Source organism: Eleginops maclovinus, chromosome 4 (assembly GCF_036324505.1).
Source record: "Eleginops maclovinus isolate JMC-PN-2008 ecotype Puerto Natales chromosome 4, JC_Emac_rtc_rv5, whole genome shotgun sequence".
Taxonomy (NCBI): domain Eukaryota; kingdom Metazoa; phylum Chordata; class Actinopteri; order Perciformes; family Eleginopidae; genus Eleginops; species Eleginops maclovinus.
In genome coordinates, this window is record NC_086352.1 from 15,573,732 (window position 1) to 15,596,485 (window position 22,754).

General features: G+C 40.8%; 2 protein-coding genes across 3 annotated transcripts; both read left to right on the forward strand.

The window, feature by feature from the left end:
• The first annotated feature begins 988 nt into the window (after positions 1–988).
• On the forward strand, positions 989–7,105 carry LOC134863819 (fibulin-7). Its single transcript, XM_063882542.1, has 8 exons — positions 989–1,132; positions 3,213–3,372; positions 3,461–3,631; positions 4,208–4,333; positions 5,051–5,236; positions 5,325–5,462; positions 5,775–5,910; positions 6,331–7,105. Exons 1-8 carry the CDS (start codon positions 1,070–1,072, stop codon positions 6,692–6,694), a joined length of 1,344 nt encoding a protein of 447 aa, XP_063738612.1. The 5' UTR covers positions 989–1,069; the 3' UTR covers positions 6,695–7,105.
• A 2,707-nt stretch (positions 7,106–9,812) lies between these two features.
• Positions 9,813–20,948, forward strand: kif7 (kinesin family member 7). 2 transcript variants are annotated; one of them, XM_063880483.1, is made up of 20 exons: positions 9,813–9,886; positions 11,116–11,562; positions 11,785–11,982; positions 12,118–12,517; positions 12,619–12,966; positions 13,623–13,815; positions 13,898–14,050; positions 14,270–14,428; positions 14,551–14,702; positions 14,835–14,953; positions 15,659–15,814; positions 15,913–16,118; positions 16,691–16,888; positions 17,283–17,408; positions 17,639–17,815; positions 17,900–18,115; positions 18,404–18,610; positions 18,822–19,020; positions 19,326–19,481; positions 19,676–20,948. In XM_063880483.1, the coding sequence occupies exons 2-20, from the start codon at positions 11,232–11,234 to the stop codon at positions 20,038–20,040; spliced, it is 4,059 nt and encodes a 1,352-aa protein (XP_063736553.1). In that variant the 5' UTR covers positions 9,813–9,886; positions 11,116–11,231; the 3' UTR covers positions 20,041–20,948. The 2 variants fall into 2 exon arrangements, with proteins under 2 accessions (XP_063736553.1, XP_063736554.1); XM_063880484.1 differs by having other exon boundaries at positions 19,679–20,948.
• Positions 20,949–22,754: the final 1,806 nt, after the last annotated feature.

Below are 22,754 nucleotides of genomic sequence, written 5' to 3' on the forward strand. Positions count from 1 at the left end.
GTAATTTCTCAGGTGAACACTGTAAGCTTCCTCACTGCTTCAGCCTGAGCCTCCACATTACTCTCTGAATTGCAGCAGTGCTGAATGCTCTCAGGACAGAAGCCCATCTACACACTCAATTATTTCTCTACAGCAGCATAGTTCAGCTCCTTTATAGTCAACGGTAGAAATGAAGATGCCGATGATTTAGACACAAGTCATTTTAAAGTCATATGATAATTACTTTGTGGCATTTTGAGTCCAGACAGATATTAAGTACCTGTCATCTTCACATGATTTTTACTCCCTGACTCCACTGCTATAGTTATATCACTGCCCCTTTCATAATCATATAAACATGTCAGGTATTTGGCCCTACATTTGTCCCGATCATAATCATATAGCCCTACATTTATAACCTCAGAAAAATGTGTATTCTTTTTTCCACCCAAACTCATGTACAGTATAGGAATGCATGTATGAATATATTCCTGTAGAGGGCACAGCTTAGCTTCTCTCCATGAATAGGAATTCAACATAGTGTGGATTAAAGGTTGCAAAAAACAGCATTCATAATTCAAGCTGAGCTGACAGATCCTCCTCAGATCAGTTAGATAAAAGGTAATAAAAAAAAAGGTTGGATAGAAGCTTTTTCAACAATACTTGTATTTTTCGAGCACCAGCACAGTTTGGTCTTGTGTCTACAAAAAAACTATTGCAGTAAACAGGCCTATAATAACATCACAAAATCGTGATTATTAATTCACACATGATTCAGAGCAACTTTTCTTGTAGAGCTCTGTTTTCTTCCACTTCTCTATAAACAAGATATTAACTAAGCTGCCTTGACTGGAGAGGAAGTGCGCACCAAGTTAAGTAAAAGGATAAAATGTGGTCACATTTTTCTTAAAGACTCTTTTCCCTGATTGGCTCCTGAAGAGTAAACTCAACATTCCTCAGCGATTTTCTGCAGCAGCTTTTCCAACTGCTCACTCTGGTCATTCTCTCACCTAGAGTTCACAGCACTGCGACTTCTACCACATGTGAGGACCGATCGTCGACTGGGAGTTGGATTGGAATCAGTGGAATCATGATTGCTTCGATTGTCATCACCTTCTTGTGTTTCTGCTCACTGTCCCCTACTTTTGGACAGGTGAGTGATTTAATGTTTCAGGCTAATGCAGTGCAGGCATACAGTTATATACATTTAAAGCCTCACCAATTGCCGACAAGGATAAAATAACAGATCTGAGTAACCTTACAACCAGTGCTTCTGTGAATGTCACTGCTTAGTTTCATCCATACATTTACTGAGAGCGCACACTTTGAATCACCTTCATATTGCATCTAAGCCTCAGGAACACAGCCCCCAGAGGCTCCATTGAATTAATATACGAAATATACTGTATCCATGCTAAATGCATTCCTGTTTAATGTTTCCATAAAGCAACTTCTGCCTTTGAATGACTGCTTTGTTATTTTCATGCATGTCTGTTTCTGTGCATGTGTGTTACTGAGAGATGGCCAGAGATGTGTGTTTATAAAAGAATAAGGGATGGTTTGGTAGGACTTTATTTGTAAGGCTACTGTTTGAAGTTGCATTTTAGTGTTTCAAGTTTGTTGCACATTCAACTGGAAGGGTGCAGAACTCCTCCAAATGCATATTGCAATGTTATTTTAAGTGAAATATCATTTGTGTATCTGCAATGTGATTCAGATCCGCTCTGAAATGTAACTTTGCACCCTTCCACTAAGTTTCATGAAACTCTTGGCCGTAGTTTTTCCAAAATGTTGATGATATACAGACAAACAAACAGGACCAAAAACATTAAAGTTTATAATGTGGTTATATTTAATAGTCCTGTACTGTCAACTTGCGCTCCAGTGCATGCCTCCTACACACTGTTACCAAGTTAACATGAAGCCATGTGAAATGCCACTGAGCACAGGCAGAAAGAGGCCTTTGACAACTACGCTATAAACACCAGCCACCCCTCCCAGCTGACTGAAGCCTCGCCAAACCCAAGTTCTGTCCAAATCAGAAAGGTGTTTTCAACAAATATTGACCCTTCTTACATAACCCTGGCTGGACACACACTAATTGGTTGTCTGAAAACATGCGTAACAGGGCAGGGCAGAAGGCGTAGAATGACGCCGTTGAAGAGGACAAACAAGTCTTTGCCACTCCCTCGCTCCTGCAGCCAATAGAGAGAGATGTTGTATCACAGGTGATGTTTATGCTTGGGGCGTTTATACCCGACTGACTGACCCCGAACCCTGAAACCACCTGAATGACATATGGCAGTTACATAGGTTTATGTAATGACGATTTATAAACATCAACTTGGGGTCACACCTAAAAACCACATCACAATTTTAAGAGAGTGTTTCTGTTTTTATAACTGAGTTACAGTATCTAGCTTTGATAGGAGGAGGTTCCTGCTTGCAAATGCTTACAGTGGCCAAACATGCTCTGATCCTGCAGTGTTTAATCGCTCGTATAACAGCCCAGCCTCTGTCGCCTTCTGCACAGGTCTTCAAGGGACTCCTTCAGCAGAATTTCATTTGTTTACATGCAGTGTGGAGCTGCTTATTTTGGAGCCTAAGCTTTTTTTCAAGGTGTACTTTTAATTAACCTCAGGTATTCATAGGAGTTTTAGGTGATGCCAATTCAGTATGTGTCAGTATGAAGACAGAAAAAAACAGGCAGTGCAAGTTATGTGATGTGACCATGTTGCTGAATAATTTAAATCATAGAACAAAGAAAGAAAGTGCCACCTGATTGAGTGTGATTAAATTCAGATTGTGTGACAGCTTTTTGAAAGTCAGAACAATCAAAAAAATAAAGATAGTTTTAAAAAGAAATCTACTACATCAATTTGAATGGGAAGTAATACATCAATGAAATCACTGGCTTGTAGTCCCGCATCTTTTATGTCTTAAAAGTTTTATTTTTAACTAACGGGAGGCAGAGGAGTAGCTTTTATGTATTCATAAATTCAGTAAAACAGCAGGCAATGACCTCCTAATCGGTCCATTATAATGTAAAAAATGGTCTCACATAAAACCCATTGAATTAAATTATACATAGAATTACCTTAAGACTTTAAATTCTATATTTAACACTCTAGCATAGATTGGTCTTTTGCAGTAATTCACAGCTTTGAGGAAGTTGTTGTGAAAGATAATCAACACTTTATGACATTTGACATCCTCTCTGTTTTTTTTTCCAGGACTGCCCTAGTAGACAGGAATTACAAGGCTCTCTGAAGCAAGTCCAGAAACTTCTCTCAGCCCATGAAGCCACATACATGCAGAGTCTTCGCAATCTGAAAAAGAAAATAAATCTGTTACAGAGCAGTGCTGGAAAGCAGAGTACAAGTGCCACCAACAGTAAGTAAAACCCTCAGAAAGATTGAGCATTCAAATGGAACTTTGTTGAAATATCTGCCAATCTATTTAATTTTTTTACTACTCTCAGGTACCTGCCCAAAACTTGACGCGCCAATCAATGGGAAGAAGCTTGGCAAGTCGCACAGCGTAGGTCATGAGGTCCACGTTCTGTGTGACCCTGGCTATGAACTTGTGGGATCAGAGAGCCGGGTTTGTCAGGAGAGCCTGAACTGGAGCGGCCACCAGGCTACCTGCCGGGGTGAGAGACCAGCACTGATCCTCTGCTCCCTGACTCCTCCTCATCCTCTTTCCACCAGTGTCTCTCCTTTTCTTCACCCTGACCATCACTCATCCTGTTATCTAACCGTATGATTACTTTAACAACCCTGTCATCATCCTTTTGTAACCTTGCCCTCTCCTACTCTCTTTTGCCATTCCTCTTTTTGTGCATCATGCATGTCACCAGCGTTTTTCTATGTAGAGATATGTTTCATGTGTGACCCATGATCATATTTCCTCTTTATGTACTCTGGCTGTTGTCCAGAGAGCTTATTGAATGTCTTGACATATGATATTCTAACCTGTATGTCCTCTGACAGCTCGCTGACTTTAAGATAACAGCTCAAAGGCATGTTTGATCAAGAGCAGGGATAGCCCTACACTAACATCTGCTCCATTTTAGCCTTATACACTCTTAAACATGCAAGATGTCCCGCCCTTTTATCTTCCAGCAACAAAGATATTCAATTGCAAATGTCCTTGTATCTCTTCCAAAATTATTGAATGTAGCAAGGGAGTCTCCTTGTATAACCATCCTTAATGTCTTTACCCTCAGACATCAATGAGTGTGTGTCCTCTCCGTGCCTGAACGCTGGGACTTGCGTGGATGAAGTGAACCAGTTTTCTTGTGTCTGTGCCAAAGGCTGGACCGGAGCTACCTGTCAGAGCCCAGTGCCAACATGTGGGTATAATACAGTTCATACTCAGACCACACACACATGTTGGTGGTGTACTTTTCCTTCACCAATCTCCACATAAAACTTAAAATTTGGGTCTCAGGTTGCTTCAAATGCTGTCATACCTTAATATCGGATGATATATGTAACAAAAACTGGACATTTTCAAGACAAAACTTTATTGCAGATCATGTGTTTTTAGGCCAGGATTCAAAAGTCCGGTTAGAGAGATTATATTGGCTGTGGGTTTGGCTTGCCAACACAAGCCAGTGCTACATACCACAAAGTGTTTTTTAATCAATTACATCCTGAAGTCCAAGACGATGCTGGTTCAGAGTGTGGTCTGTTTCTTGATGTGGGTGGGGGGATTAATCTCTGAAGTAGACTTTGTTTATCTCTACTCATGTTATATCACCATGCTAATTTACTGTTCATAACTTTATGTTGCTCATTAGATCATTGGGGCTCTATTTATTCTTTGGTACTGGATTTTTGAGGCAGTAAGATATTCTATCACATAAACACAAAGTTCATGTATGAATATATTAAAGGTGCCAGCATTTCCATATGTTGATATCAACTTTGATTGTTGGCTTAAGATGACATATGGAATTTCTGTTTCTGCACATTGGTTTAGAAAGTTTGAAATTGGAAGAGAATCAGGGAATAAAAACCCAATTTTTAACTGCTAACCTTTCCTCTTTCCTGTCCCCCTCATTCAGTCTTTGTCACTATGACAAACACCTCTGCCGCCACCTCCCCAGCCACCGCTGCTGCTGTTACCCTGCCTGCTGCCACCACTGGGCCCTTTGTTCGTCCATCACGTTGCAGCATAATACAGGGGACCACCCACTGCACCTGTGAGGCCGGATACACCATCTCTGGCAGGGACAGCAACACCTGCACTGGTACGACTAGTACCTGCCCAAGCTGTGACTACAACATACATGTATGTCTCCATGTGGGATGTTAACTGTTTGCGTTTTTGGCTTTTAGATATAGATGAATGTGAGCTGTTCCATAATGGCCAGGCTGGCAAACTGTGTTTACACTCTTGTGTTAACACCGCTGGAGGCTACCGCTGTACCTGCCCGGTCGGATACAATGGGACCCGCGATGGACGCAGCTGTAAAGGTGTTTTTTTCTTTACAGTATTTTGTTTCACTTTTCTTTTTTTGCCCTCAACATAAAATAATCCACAAGATAGTTATGTAATACCAACATCTGTTGACAAATACCAAGATATAAAACATTGTTAACTATGGTCCTTTGTCCCATTTTATAGAATACATACTTGGTAAATTCTGTTTTGCTTTTAAACTAAATGTTATGGAAAGTTTCATCAAAACTCTACAAATTGATAATCTGATACTTAAATATATGATAAAATCTCAACCAACTTTTCAGTTTCAATAATTTTGTTACTTTGCTGATGTTTCTTCACAGACATTGATGAGTGTGCAACCAGACAAAACAACTGCGCAAACGACCAGATGTGCATTAATACGTATGGTGGCTTCCAGTGTGTCCGTGTGGACTGCCCCAAAATCCCTCATGCAACATATGTCAAGACGTCACCTATGTGAGCATTTTACCTAACCCTTTTTTACATCTAAGTTCACTCCCGTTGTAAGTATGATTAAGTATGATTTTTCATTTGATATCTATCGATATGAAGTTTGTAGAACATGTACTAGAACACGCTTTAATAACCCAACCATCATTGGTCTCGTTGTTTTGAATTGAAATCGGGAGATTTTTGTTAAAACACTATAGTGGTATTATCTTGTGTCTTCTATGGTTGATTGTCTTTCCAACAGTACAGTTTCTTAATATTGGCTTTGTGCATTTGGATCGAGTAATTCAATACTTAGACAATATTGTATATCACCTAGCTTTAAAATAAATGTAAAAAACTGAAAAATATTTACAATATGGGACCTTTGAAAACATTGACATGATTGATTTTTTTTCTCACTTTTAACATAAACTCTTTTTCCAGGCGTTGTGAACGTAACCCCTGTTCTGTGGACAACAAGGCATGTTCTCAGACACCAAACTCTTTCTCCTACCATTACCTGGCTGTTGTATCCAACCTGTCGGCTCCTCGTGTCATGTTCAGGGTCTCAGCGTTACGTCCAATTGGTGACACGCTTCGCTTCTCCCTGCTGGGGGGAAGACAAACCCGGCGGCACTTCACAGTCCAGCGTTCGGACCGATTGACGGGTCAGCTCATGCTTGTGAGCCCTGTGCAGGGCCCTGCCACACTGGAGGCAGACGTGGAGATGAGCGAGCTGGAGAGACGAGTCCAGCTGGGGAAGTACATCACCAAAGTCACAATGTTTGTTTCCCAGTATGAGTTTTAGAAAGATAGGGAAGAATGTGTCAACACGCTAAAACCACAAAGTCCAAACAAAAGCATTGTTTGGATTTAGCCGAGGACTCTATAATGGATGTTTGATAATCAATTGTAATGGTGACTATCTAGTGTGTGCTTTTGCTCAACTGAAACATATTTATTGCCCAAATAAAGCCATGAGTGTATGATTTGTAAAAGGATAATTACACGATGTAGCAAACAGTTAAACATCATTCAAGTCAGTCCAACCTGAAGGAAAGTGCTATATTTGTAAATGAAAGTTCTGCTATGTTGACATTAATGTTACATATGCTGGATATGTAATCATGATGTGTGAGGATTTTGTAATTGTATTTACGATAATGTTTTATTTATATTCTGGTTTCTATTCAACTATAATAAAATGTTTAAAACATCACATTAACTTTTAAAAGTTCAGTTATTTCATTTGCAAAAGGATAAATTGTTAAAAAAAATGGTTTATATATAGCGGTGAGATATGTGAGCAGTAGCTTTTTTGCAAAACACTTCAGTTCTCTCAGTACAGAGCGGTGCTGTTCAGCAGACAGAAAGCCAAAGACAGGCTGCTCAAAGAACCACTGTGTTCTTACAGTGCATGAATAACTCCCAACGTTTCAATTTGCACAACAAGTACACACATAAAAATACACATTCACCCAGCAGCTAAGGGGTGTGTGATAATTTTCCCTTTGAAAGGAGGTGTATATTTTGCAAAAATTGTAGCAATTTAGAGAAGTGTGATGAAATGTGAGACCTCTGTGCTGCAGGAGCCATCTACTGCTTCGCATTACACAGCTGTCTGAAAAATAACCCTCATAGAAGTGCATCTGTAGCACAGTGAGGCAAAGTGTAGGTTCACTGGAGACAAACAGGGTGTCTTTAGTGGCAGAAGGGGGCTCCATTCTGTGGCAGAGGTACGCAGAGGACACAGTTGAGGGGGCGAGGGGGGGATCCTTAAATGAGATTGCACGCTGAGTGAAGAAAAAAGATGGTTAGAGATAGGGAGGCAGACAGAGAGTGATGGCTGAATAGAGAGGGCTGAATGGAAGACGATTCACGCCAGGGTTGCAGGCTGAATTAAAATCTGCTGTCTTTATTACCACCGAAGAATAAACCTCTCACTGTTCTCACTCTGTTGCTGCTGCCTGTTTTGTTTTACTATGTGAATATAGAGTAAAGTAAAGGTGAATCAGGGACTAACGTTTAACTTTTTCACCCCCTGTCCCTCCATAAATTAAACATTCAATCCTTTCCATATCATCTATGGCTTATAATTTCTGTGCTTTTACTCTGCATTGCTTCTGTGAGATCCAGCCATGGTGCATAACACACATAAATACAAACTGTGCCTTCAGACAATCTGCCTCTGATAGATCCTGGTCTGAAATCTGGTGTTTTGACTGTGCTGTTGAACCCTCACTCACTGTCCTCACTTTTCCTCCCTGCTCTACCTTATCATATTACATCCACCTTCTCATCCTTCTATCCCCACTCCTCTATTTCCACTATCTTTTCTCTTCAGCTCTCGTCAATGTGGCTGAGTCACACCATACCGATAAAAACCATTCTAATGAGTGCTGGCAGTGTGTAAGAGGACTGAAATCAATATCCTGATCTCTGTCTGGTTGTGAGCTACGGTCATAAGAAACCAGCACACTATCTTTGACAGGCTGGGTTATCACTGGTAGGCCTACTTACTTTTGAAAGGGAATACTTCGGTCTCCTCTGAAGTCTAATGGAACAAAGAGGAGTGTGACTGAGTCTGCAGAGGCTCCGGAGAGTGCAGACAGGACTCCACAGCCAATTTGGCTGGGGGCCATTTAATGTGGGCATGCAGGTGAGTGGAGAGAGGCATGCCAGGAGTGCCCACAGTTGATGTGGTCAGGAAAGCAATTCAATACCGCAGACAGGATTTGGGACATGCGGAACCTCATTTTTGAAATCTTAAATCTTTAGCTTCATTTGCTTTTGCACCAATAAAAAAACAATGTTTTCTTTTTCTTTTTTAAACAAATACAAATACTCTACATTCAAAATATCAATGAGTACATTTATGTTGTGTTTATATCTCAAATCCATTGCAAAAATAAGCCTGTGTGTGTGTGTGCGTGTGCGTGTGCGTGTGTGTGTGTGTGTGTGTGTGTGTGTGTGTGTGTGTGTGTGTGTGTGTGTGTGTGTGTGTGTGTGTGTGTGTGTGTGTGTGTTCTGTGTACTTTTAAAACATGATGTTACACTGCCCTCTGCTGCCCAGTTTTAGTCTGTTCAATACTTGGTTATGTATGTATGTCTAAGTTTGTAAGATGCAGAGAAGTAAAACACCAAAGTGCAATGCGGTTTATGGCAAATTTAAGCCTTTGAATTAAAAATGCAAGTACAAATCCTGATGCACACAGGTGTGACAGGATTGCTTGTTGACAATCGGGGAATATAAAGCTTTTTATTTGCAGCCTTTTTATATTATGGGGACAAAAGTAAAACTTGTGAGGACAATTACACAAGAGACTGCTTTTTGAAATCAGCTGTTGTGATGAACTCCTGTTATATCTCCTTTTGTGATTGCCATTTATCAGTACATATTGTTGATGTCTCTCTCTGTGACTTCACCTGAAGAGGGCTCAAGGTAAGATACACACTAAAGGTAAATGAAGCACCAAAAAAATGTTTAAAAGTAGTTATTGTCTTCATCACATCAAAAACAAGTGATGGTATTGAACATTGATAGTATGCTGTTTTGCATAAAGACTTATTCATATATTATTTACAAAGTGTGTAATAGGCCTATAGCCAATCATGAAACATATCTGTTTAGTCTTGCAAATCTGTAGGCATACATTTGGTTAGATGTAACAACATAGGGAGACAAGAAAGGAAATAAACATGCGTATTGGATTTATTTGTGTGTAGTATTTTCACGTCTATTTCTCTAAGTTTGTTAGTGATGCAGAATCTCGAAGGCACAGTCTTTGACTTTCGCTAGTAAATGTCTGTAAAACATAGATAAACTATTAAAAAGAACAACCAGACTGCCCTCTGCAGCCATGATTCTTTCTGGAGACCACACCCAAAATTCAGCTCTAACTTTGGGGCTCCTCCCCCTGACTGCCCCTCAACTTCCATACTCCCAAAACCCCTCCAGTGTTATCCTAAATCCGCGGTGTGACTTCTGCCACATTAAAAAGTAAGTTGTGTGAAATGTTAATGATTATAAGGTCTTACCAAATCATTCCCTGCTGGTTTTCTTACAGGATCATGAATCTCAGTTGCCCTTCTGGAGAACGATATCAGTCCTCATCCTCATGTTTTGATGTTGTTGTTCGGGCTGGCTAACTTGCTAACTTTAGCCTAGCTGAAGTTATCTATGAAACAGGCTAGCAAACCACCGTGGGAGATTTGGTGAAAATATGTGTTAGAAGAAAAAGAAGAGAGTCTAAATGCGTGTGTTTTTGTGGATAACGGTTATCTAAGTTGCTAACATGGCCAAAATAACTTCATGGGACCATGGTATTCGAAATGCAATCTATTACGATGGCGTTCGTCTTTTTACGTAAAGTTAACAAACGAAGTCAAAGTAAACTTTCCTAACGGGAAGATTGTCTTAAACTTAAGGAGTTTGATCTCAAGTTATGTTGTCTCACATACCACTGTGTAGTAGCGTTAGCTTAAGGCTAAGTCATCTCACCACTTTTTGAAATCATCCGTTATTTAATAAGGTGAATCTAAATCCAGATTTTACAAACCTCATTTGTATTAAATGTTTCGTTTAATTCAGAATATCAAAAGGTGTTTGAAGGAGGGCAAATGTATGCAGTGCCACCTCTACAAAGCAAAAATCTTAAATGTGTACTATTTTTGTCACTTTTTCCTAGGATGGGTTACATTTGCATTACCAGCATTAACATCATAACCCTCAAATGCTTGTATTCTGACAGAAACAAAAGAAACACATACAACTGGCCCTGTATCGCTAAACATGCACACATCCCTATAAAGTTTACACTTTTCAACTGAGAAAGGCCATATTACCTAGAATATGACAATATGTAAGGCTGTATATTGGTAATTTGGTATGGATTTGGAAAAATAGTCATATAAAGGTAACTTTCTCTTTTCTTAATCTGAAAGTAATAGGCAGGTTGGGGCTACAGAAAATGTATCAGGTATTTAATTCATACCAAAATCAGTAACTCCTTTCTGGTTATTTCTTCAAACATTTTCTTCTTGGTTAGTTACTATATCATAAATAAACAATATTGAAATTGCACGATTAATGTGTTATCCATATCACCATCTTTTATTGTACTCTTAAGTGTGTTTTACAATATGGTTTTACGTTTTAGTTTGATCTGCTACTTTTGTTAATTGCTTAATTAACCACATTCTCACTTCTATCCGTTTCAAATCATTCAGCCGGATAACATGGGGTGTTGACGAAGAATTTGGGGACAGAGGATTTATATCCATTGCCACAAAGATGATCCACATGTAGCAGAAGAATCCAGAAGAGCTTCAGCAGAGCAGCAGAAATGTCTCCCAAGGTGCCCAGTGGCCAAGGCAGAGGGGATTACTCTGCAGTACAAGTAGCTGTTCGAGTGCGTCCCCTGCTGCCCAAAGAGCTTCTACACTGCCACGAGAGCTGCATCACCGTGGACTCGGAGCTGTGTCGTGTTACTCTGGGCCATGACCGACACTTTCTTTGTGACTACCTATTTGAAGAAACTTGCTGCCAAGACGATGTTTACACTTTGTCTGTTCAGCCTCTCATTGATGCCTTCTTTCAAGGTTTCAATGCCACAGTGTTTGCTTATGGGCAGACAGGCTCAGGCAAGACTTACACCATTGGGGAAGCTAATATTTGTAAGTTATTTATTTGATATTTTTCATCTAACGTCCACTTCAATTGTTGTCAGTTATGTGTATTCTGTATTAAAGCTTCATTTAAAACTGAAATCCTTTTGCACAAGTAATACAGTAAATCTCACGTCAGTTGGTTGTCCAACAAAGTAAACACTGCTCTAATCAAGCTTTACCCTGACAAGTTGTTGCCATTTATTTAATTTTTTCGAATTGCATTTGTAGGTTCCTTTAGAGATGAGGAGCAGGGTATCATCCCCAGGGCTGTTGCAGATATCTTCAAGCTGCTGGATGAAAATGACCTCACAGACTTCTCTGTCCGGGTCTCTTATCTGGAGGTCTACAAAGAGGAGTTCAAGGACTTGCTGGAAGTGGAGACTGCCAGCAAGGACATCCTCATCCGGGAGGATAAAGGCAACATTGGTATAGGATACACTGTTGATTTGTCTTTGAGAATGTCTTTGTGGTTGTGAGATTGAATAATATGCAGCATTTCACTTTTGACTCTTTATTTATGAACTATTCTGCTTTTAATTTCCTGTCTCTCTGTCTTCATAGTGCTTTGTGGCGTGAAGGAGTGCGAGGTGGAGGGTCTTGATGAGGTGTTGAGTTTACTAGAGTCAGGAAACACAGCCAGGCACACTGGTGCAACCCAGATGAATCAGAACTCCAGCCGGTCACACACCATTTTTACCGTGTATATGGACCAGCGCCGGGGAGCCTCTCGCCTTTATGGGACAGCTGCAAATTCTGGACCGCAAATGTTGTCTTCCAAGTTCCACTTTGTTGACCTTGCGGGGTCAGAGCGCATCTTAAAGACGGGAAACACCGGCGAGAGACTTAAAGAGAGTATCCAGATTAACAGCGGACTTCTGGCTCTGGGGAATGTTATCGGGGCACTGGGAGACCCCAAGAGGAAAGGCTCGCACATACCATACAGGGATTCTAAAATCACAAGGTACACTTTAATAAGCTCATGAGATAATCATTTCACACATTATGTTGTTCATAATTTAAGCATTCCTACAATGTTGATCATATAATCCTTGTTTCACCCAGGATCCTAAAAGACTCTTTGGGAGGAAATTCAAAAACCCTGATGATTGCCTGCATCAGCCCATCTTCATCAGACTTCGATGAGAGCCTGAATACACTAAACTATGCCACAAGGGCCAGAAACATTCAGAACCGGGCGACGGTTAACTGCAAGCGTGAGCCAGATCGGGTGGAGGGGCTGGAGCAACAAATTAAAGCCCTTCGCAGAGCCCTCGAAAACCGCCAGCGCTCAGAGACCCGTATCATTTCTCACGCTGATCCAAACAGGAGACCTCGACTTGGAGAGGGAGAGATCAGCAGACTGCAGGCTCAGAGCGCCCACTACAGGACGTGCACGGACACTGCTTACAGGTAAGAGCATATTGATTTTGCAAGTTGAATACTTTATTCTGCACTATCATTCTCTATTGAGTGGTGTACAGTATATGTAAGTATAAGCCGTTGGTCCCAGTGCACAAGTTAGTTTCCTCAAAACATATTTACTGTTTCAAATCACCACCATAACAACTCTAAAAATGATATAAAATATTATCTAAAATATATCCTAATTAAACAGAAAATGCCATTAGGAGGCCAAATCCTACAAAACAAGTGATAGAGTATCTGTGCAGCCAAAGTTTAATAAACAGTAGCTAATGTCTTTTTGTGATTCGACTCTGACATTAATAAAAGCCATACCTTAGCATTGCCATATTTCCTCCTTTCATCAGCATTGCCTATGTATTTTAGATACAGCCAGTCACAGGCTATGAGTTAGTTGCAGCTCATTGCTAAAAAGAAAGGGCATGTTTCTTTGTTTACTGTTTTTTATATGTTAAACATGGCACCCTCTCTGGCAAACAGTGAAGTTTGGTGGCATAAAGCTACAGGCCGTATCATCTAGACGAGGCTTCATTCACTGGAGAGTTGGTTGTCTCTCAGCATGACTATGGCATGTTTTCTCCTTGAGGCTCATTGCATATTGTATGCTGCTCTCCTTCACATATTCTGTTTTAAATATATCACAGGTTGCTGCGGGAGCTGCAGAGTGAAGGGGCACTGACTGCAGAGCATAGTCTGAGAGTGAAGGAGTGGCTGTGCTCAGTGGAAGAGGAGCGAAGCGGACTGACCACGGCCTCCGGACCTGACAGTGGCATCGAGAACAGCTCCACTGAAGACAGTGTTGGGTTGAGGAGAGGAAGGCCCTCTGTGAGGAACCAGGTTTGTCTCTTTTAATAAAATGTTTTAGTCATAACCCTCGGTACCCACCACTAATATGTAATAATATGTATTATTAACTCAGGATCCAGAGGCTGCGGAGGAGAGGTGGAGCCTTGAGCATGGAGAGAAGGAAGACAGTATAGATATGCTTCAAGCACAGATTCAGCGTCTGGAGGGAGAGAACACAGACTTTTTAGCTGCTCTGGAGGACGCTATGGAGCAATACAAGCAGCAGGTAAGATGCAGAGCAATTCTAATACTGTTTTCCCATTAGGGCAGTATTTCCCAGTGTAATCATGGCATGACATATTAATGTACTTGGTCACAACAGGCTAGGGAGAGGTGTGATGATCCATACCATAATATAATATCACAATGTACTGATTCTCACAAGCTTTTGGTTCGTTGACTTTGCTGATTTGTTAATTATTTGATTCACCTTCTCCTGTGTCAGAGTGATAAGCTGCAGGAGCAACAGGACTTGATAGCAGAGCTGCAGTGTCTGCTGTCCACTCCAGGGCTGACAGGCCTGGGCCATAACCTGAGACCCCGGCCTCACACAGCCCCTATCGGCTCCCTGGTTCACAGTCAAAACGGAGGCACACACAGACAGGTAACCAAGCAGCTAGTTATTGGCCTATGGTCTAGTGTGCATGTACAAGTTAAAGTGGTAAGAAATAGAAGTATGATGTAGCTTCCCAATGGGTTGATCCTTGGGTTTGTTTGTGTGTGCAGGTCAGTCCAGTTGGCTATCTTGGAAATGGGCTGTATGGTGATCAGGATGTTAGCCTGTATGAGGAGCAGGAGAACCTAAGAGGAGCAGATATTCTGGACTCAGAAGAAGAACAAGAGGGCAGACTTTACATCCTCAGCCAGGAAAGACGCAAGTATGTTGTGTTTGTAGAAAAGGTTTCTTGAAACTTTGACTATTTAAAATGAGTGTTGATCAAAAACAGTATGCATATTGGGACTATGTTATGTGTGAAATATTTATGTGTGTGTAATACTTATTATGTCAGACAGGTGAACATGACCTGGACCAGGAGGGATGCGCTGTCCGGAGCACCAGCAGTCGGTGTTAGAGGTCTTATCTCTCTACCTTACCAAGACCAGCACCGATGTTTAGCCAGAAAAGCATGTAAGTAGTTATTATCATAGGATTTACAGATGTTTAGTTGTTGTTGCACAGGTTAAAAAATGTGTTTGTGTATCTGGTATTGAATCCTTTATACACAAATCAAACATGGGGTTTTTATTTACATTTACATGTTCACAAATTGAGCAACTTTTAAACAGCTTTTGCTATTATAGAGGAAAAGTGACGTTCAAACAAAAGCCGTGAGTTTTTTCCAAATAGTCAACATGCTAAGAGCCTTTTCCCTAAAATCATATGTACTCTTCTGAACATATGATGTATGTGTACATTGATCAACTGAGTGAGTCCATTTTTTATAGAACTTAAAGTTATATTTGGAGATCCCAGGCACATTATGGAATGACACTGAGGCTTTGGTTGGTTTTTGTGTTTCTTCTGCTATCAGATGTTACATGTTGTCCCAAAAGAGTCAGGTTAACATCAGGCTTATAGAATATCAATGCAAGACAATTCAATATACTTTTGCTCTGTTTTACTAGTCTCTACATTGTGTTTTAATGTTCACACATCAGCCATTTTATACCAAAGTTAAGGTGAGAGATCATATTGGGCCTAACGATCTGCGATGATACTTGAGGAAGATCTCACAAAAGGGCTGGAATTTCGACTGCCTCCTTGAAGCTCGGTCACCTTCCTCACGATACCACCATACTGACTTCCAATGTTTTCTCTCAAATCTCTGTTTAGCCAACTCCAGTTCTGGGGAGACATCTGTGCGTGAAAGTCTGAAAAGTTTTGAAGGTGTTTCAGAGAGGGGACTTCTTCAGGCACAGCAGAAGATCAGGGAGCTCTCTGTCACCATCCGTATGAAGGAGGAACTCATCAAGGAGCTGGTCAAAACCGGTAACAATTTCCATTTTGTTTCCTTCTTTAACTAAATCTTTTCCAAAGAAAGGTTTTCTTTTGAGTCTTTATACCTCAATTTTTAAAAAAATGTTTAGGTAAGGATGCTCAGGCCCTGAACAAGCAGTACAGCCATAAGATCACAGCTCTGGAGCGTGAAGCTGTGCAGGCTCGACAGGAGCTGCAGGAGGCCCAACGGCAGCTGCAGGATCTGGAGAAGCAAGAGAGGGAGATCACTGCATCGGACAAGACCAGAGCACAGGAATGTCGCAGGAAGATAGCTGCTGCTCAGAGCAAAGTCCAGGTTTGACTGCCACACCTCTCTAATTATACCTTACTATACATAGGCCTTACCTTATTATACATAGGCAACACAACCAGGAGTTCATGATGCTGATTTGAGTTGATGAAGGGCTTCAGGAATTGGATAAAATATAGAAGTGTGTTGACTGATATCAAAATTGATGACTGATTCACAATATTGAAGAGAAGGATCATTTTCACATTATGATTCTTATTTTGATAAATAATTGAGGGTCATGGGGTTGATCTTTCCTAAAAGCACTTTTTCTGAAGTTTGTAAAATTGGTAGACTAAAAAATGATCTGCAACACCACAATACTTATAAAAATGGTGTTGTGACACATCTTTGGTTTGATTTTGCCTTGTATGATTCAGATATCACACTAGTTTTTTGATAACATTTCCAAATAAATGTCCTGCTCTAATCTGAAATAACAATTTTGTGCTAAAATACTTTAAAAAAACGAATCGTCTTTTTCTGATATGCAAATTACAACCAAATGCTGCACTATTCTTTATTTATGTTTCTCTCTTGAACTTCTGAAATTGAAAATGTGTATGGTTTTGTGTTAGGTTCTCAGTCAGCGTCAGAGGGACACCGCTCGTCTCGCTAACCTTCCTGCCCAGAGCGAGCGACGGGTGTTAGAGCTGGAGCGAAGTGTTCAGAGTATGAGGCAGCAGCAGGAGCAGCTGCAGAAGAAGCTGCGCGAGGAGAGTCAGCAGAAACGACGTCTGGAGAGCGAGATGCAAAGAAGAACCCACAGAGTCAAGGTACCTTGACTGATATCCAAAGAATCGGTGCTGTGTTAAAGTTGCACTGATTTATCCCCAAATATCGAAAAAATAATTTTTATGTTATCAGAAAACCAAGGCTCATTTAAGTCATTGTGTCGGGTAGCTAATGACAAGTATTTCATATGATTTAAATACACAGTACCAGGGAACCACTAGACAAGTCTTTAACACTTTGAATTATAAAGCCAGTAAGCCCCAGGTGTCTGGTTTTATGTTTTTATTTATTTTTTCTTTACCAAGAAAAGCGTGCAATGCTACTGCTACCAATCAAAAAGTCCAAATGTCTGACAATGGTTTGTTTGTCGGAAAACATGTACTGCAATTGATATTTATCTTCCTTTCTTCTTCCTCGTCTCAATCTCTTCTCTAGGAGCTTGAGATTAAAAATGAGCAGCAGCAAAAGATCCTCAAGATAAAGACAGAGGAGGTCGCTGCCTTCCAGAGGCAAAGACGCAGCGGCAGTAACGGCTCTGTCATTTCATTGGAGGAACAACAGGTGGAAACCTCATGGAGATTATATCTCTAATAAATTTGAATTGATAGAAAACACACTGCTTTAAAACACCCCTGAAAAATGGACTGTTTTAATATTTAAGTATTTGTCATTTTGGTGCATTCAATCTATCTTACTGGGCTGTCAAACCCCTTCAGCCCTCAGTTTGTGAGTCTGTGTCTCTACTACTGTTTGACCTGTGGGCTTTTTGTGTCTTGGCCCTCTGTGAGCAGAAGATTGAGGAACAAAAACGCTGGCTGGATGAGGAAATGGAGCGAGTACTGGACCAGAGGAAGGAACTGGAAGATCTGGAAGGAGAGCTCACTAAACGAGAACAAATCCTGGCCAAGAAGGAAGCCCTGCTGCAGGAACGCAGCGGACTGGAGACAAAGAGGCTTCGCTCCAGTCAGGTATAAACAACCACAAACAACCCAATTCACTGACAAAGAAAACAGGCAAATGCTGAACTTTTTTTGTACACATTTTCTCCACAGGCACTGAGTCAAAACCTGGTGACTCTGACGGGGCGCATTGAGTCACTTGAACAAGAGTTGAGTGAGAGGAATGGACTCCTTCGCAGCAGCAGTGCTCAAGACTCACAACAGATTCGTCAGGAGATCTCCAACCTGCGGCAAGAGAAAGATTCCCTGCTGAAACAAAGAGTGGAGCTGGACGATAAGCTTCGGCAGGGCAGCCTGCTCTCATCTGAGGTCAGACATCACTCTGGGCTTTAACTTCCAACAGAAAGAAGAGACTTATTTAAGAAGGGATAGGATTTGTTTTGGTAGGGTAGAGATAGTTTTTAAATTATCTGCAAGAGAAATATTTCAAAGTAAGAGATACTTCTGTTCAGCAAAACCTAATTAAGTACTACCATGGGAATATTAGGAAATATGACTGGCCAACATTGGGCTAGCAGTAACAAATCTGTGATGTCTTTTTTTTGACTGATTGTTCACACTCTAATTAAGTCCATCTGTTCCCTCTGACATTTGAAGGAGGAGCGAACACTTTTCCAGTTGGACGAAGCGATCGAGGCTCTGGATGCTGCCATTGAGTACAAAAATGAGGCCATCACTCAGAGACAGAGACAACTGAGGGCCTCTGCCAGTATGCTCTCTCAGTGGGAGATGAACCTTATGGCCAAACTCAGTTACTTGTCTGCTTCTGAGACCAGAGCGCTGCTATGCAAGTACTTCGACAAGGTTTGTGCAAAACAACATGAGATTCCGGGCTACTTACCCATTATAAAATGCAATATGTACTACTTTTAATCGAACACTCCACTTTTGTCAACATCAATAACATTTAGCGACCATACTCCTTCCTAAAGCTGGGCACTGCCACACCTTCTTGGAAAGGACTATTAATACATTTGACAATATTTAGGATGAACAGAGTTGATGTGTCCTGCAGGTGGTGTCTCTGCGTGAGGAGGAGCGTAAGCTACAGCTCGCCCTGGCTGAGCTGGAGATGCAGCTGGACGAGCAGCAGAAGCTGGTGCAGTGGTTGGACAACGCTCTCGATCGCACCCAACTGGACACAGATCGCCGGCTCACACAACAGCAGAAGGAACACGAGAGGAGTGTGCAGCTCTTACTGCAGCAGTGTCGAGGTGCGGGTCACATGGACTAAATAATACATTTATTATCTCTCATTAAATAAAGAGGTTTCCTGCATGTGTTTATCTGCTCGCACCACAACAAATATATTGTAAAATCATCACTCTGTTCTACACTGGATGTATTTTAGAGTTAACAGGTAGAAGCTAAATTGGATTAAATTGAAGGGAATGCAAAAAGTTGAGTTCCATTTTTGTGTTAGAAATATTTTTTATTTTTCATAAGATTTTCTATAATCATTTTATAAATCGATTAAAAAAACGTGCCTACTATCGTGTATGCCCATCTGCCCCCACAGACCAAATAGACGAGGGCCTGGCTGGAAGGCAGCGGCAGTATGAAGGGTGGATCCATAACCTCAGCATGGAGCTGAACCACTACAAAGCAGCAAACCTGGAACTAAGCAACAAACTAAGGGAGCTCTGTGGTCCAGGCAGCCACTCAAATACTAAAGGTACGAGTATTAACAGATCAAAGTGTTGTTGCTTTTAACATGTATGATTTTCTTAATCATTGTGTTTACATCTTCTTGCAAGATGACTTTGGCTGTCTAAGCCATAATTAGCTTCTTATAGTAGCATTCATATCTGACAGCTCTAACTCTCCTTTTGACGTGTTGTCCTTCAATGTTATATTCGGATGGTAAAGCAGCGGGCGTTGGCAGCATGGAGAAGCTGACACGCTTCCCTGAGGACAGCGTCGGAGGCAGGACCTCGGACCAGGCTTGCAGGTCCCGGGAGGAAATGCGTGAGCTGGTGAACACTCCTCTCCCGTCCACGTGGAGACGCTCTTCGCTCCCCACAGAGGAACCTGCTGTCATGGAGGAGCTCTGGCTCCAGGCAACTGGGGACGTTCATGTTAACCGTGTAGTTCAAACTGGTGTGGGGTCCTGGGGCGGGCCTGCATCCATGCCTGTGGTGAAGTCTCGCCGAGAGTCCCGTCGCTCCAGTCTTAACATTGGACCACTGACTTCCAACAATGCCTTAATTGATGTGCGGAAGAATCCTGTCTGAAAATAACTACTGTGCCACTCAAAGTGGCAATAGACAACTTTGAACCCCCTCCCCTCCCAGCGTTACCAAGTGGTAATTTCTTGCCGCCCCTGTCCCTCAGAGCCTTCTATTAACAGCACTGTTATTGACTAATTCACACTATTAGGGAAAAACGCAAGGCTTATGCTGAAATATATGTTATTATAATTCATTCTCAAAGTGGCAGAGCATTGTATAATGTCCACAGCTTTTCTGCCTACAGCATGGGTCTTCCCTCCCTCTCTGTGAAGACATAACCACAAATCTTTATGATGCGCAATGACGTCGCAACTGTTTTGTCATTTTCTGGTGACTATTGGAGCTAGTGCTGGCTACTTTCATTTACAAAGAGCTGGCAACACTTCATAGGACACACTGAATTTTGTTTTCAACAGCTTTGTGCCGTAAACCAAGCCTCCATTTTCCCAGGAGATTTTAGCGGTTGACTTTCAGAATTGCATAATGAAAGCGAGGCTTATGAGGTACCTTAATTTTAATAATGTCATTATTCTACAGCCATTACATTGTGCAATCAACATTATCTTTAAATCCTGAGTTAAAAACTTGTCTATTGCCACTTTTGGGCCATTCACATAGATATTTGTTCTGTGGTTTCAGAAATGTTTGTGCTTTAGTTTTTGTATTTCGTGTTTTGTACTTGTATATACAATTATTTTTAATAAGCAAGGACACCCACTAATTTTTTATATAAAGCACTTTCATTAAGGTAAAGTATTTGTTTCCATCTCATACATATTTTGTAGGTATGTTGTCCTACCAACCATGAAAAAAGAGGAAGTATTTGCATCATGATAAACATAGGATGTGCTCTAAACATGTAGTCTCGTGACCTTCTACAGTATTTTATATTAAAATGTGTTTCCGTATTACTCAGTGCCCATGATGACATGTTTGTACCAATTTACATGGACCCAAATATGTTAAACGCCCTAAAATATTCATCTGTTTTTCTTTCATGCATACCTGCCCAAGTAATTGAGGAGACAGACTCCCTTTGATGTTTCTTTCAGCTACAGAATATATCATACTTTTTTGCAATGTACTGGGGAGTCCAATATGGATCCTCGTGGCAGGGTTTAAGATGATAGATGGCCACTGTTGCCTGACTTCTTCAAGCTTGTTTTGACTCCTGCAATACTTACAGACACACCAGGGAGAGGGAGAGAGAAAGACTAGCTACAAGTGGAGGGTGTGTCATTATATATAGAAAATAAATACTAGGAGTCAATAAAGATGTGTAAATGAGATTCCTTCATGCAGATGAAGCTATACCTTTATATCACGTTGTGTTCGGCCCATGCCGTGCTGGTACCATTTTATTTAAAAGCTAAGGTATTGTAGTCTTTGCATACACATCTATGGGTGTAATTCAATATTTCTTTCAGGTTTGTGGTGTTTTGTTCAGTCTTACACTGTGTCTTAGGATTTTACCATGTTTTTACATCATTTGTTTCATGGGTCTTGTTGTTGTTAGCCTTGTTCTCCTCGAATGTCGGTTTCAGCCTGGACATGTCTGTGTTTGGAGGTGTTTGGTTGGATAAGTTGATAATAACACTGGGTGGGTGCACTGAGCAGGAAACAGCCAATACATGTGTGGTGGTCTAATATCCCTCAGCAGTTGCACAGACCAGCATTTAAGATTTGGTTCGAGGAACTCCAGTTTTCAAATGGTCCAGTAGGTGGAGGTACATACTCAGAAATATTTCACCCCAGACCAGCATGTGGACTTTTATGCTCACTGTGTGATGTGGACATATGTAGTTATTTACACACTGCAACATATTAAACATCCACTACATCCTGCAATGATACTGTGCTGCTGATCCCAATTCAATTAGAAAACAATCGACAGTTGTCACGTTTTATTAGGGGGTCTCTATCTTTGTATGCATTTGACTATAATAAGGGCATGAAAAATAATGATTAAGTAAGGAACAGTGTATTTTATTATTTAATATAGGATGATCCTGCATTCAATTGGAAGGATGATTACCCTATCACCGTCCTACTTTCGGTTTTCATGTCCCAAACAAGCCAACGTAGGAACAGTCAATCCAAAACTCAGAGGTTTATTTGAAAGAATAATTAAGACAAAACTTTCTCATCTGCATTTTAATTGTTACCGTATACTTATTGTTACATGAGCATTTTATTTACCTGGTCATCTCTCACTAGCTTTGCAGAGAAATTCAAAATTGGTCAAAACCATCTGAGCGCAGGGGGCGATGTTTCCTCAACATTTCACTGAGTCCAACATTTCTTTGCTCATCTCCCTGAGGGTCAAGCTACAGTGTTATTTGAGCTTGGACTAAAACTCTGGTTCTTAAATCTTTGCAGCAAAAACAAACCACGTTAAGAGAAAGTCTAAGAGTTGTTGATGACTTTGTGTCAGTTTTAAAGGAACAGATTTATTGGTGTGATTGATAAATTCAATTAATCATTAGTTAATAAGTTAGCTATTCCTGATCCTGAGATGCCCAATTCAGCATAACAACAGGTACAGATAATTATGTGGTTTAATGGGTACTTACATTTCAGGCAATAATGACACAATTATACAAAATGACATGACAAACAATTTCAAAAAGTTGAAGTTGGGAAACATTGAGGCATGAATAAGTCAATTTAAAAAATGCAATGATTGGATAGAGATGGTACAGCTTGACTGAGGCGGT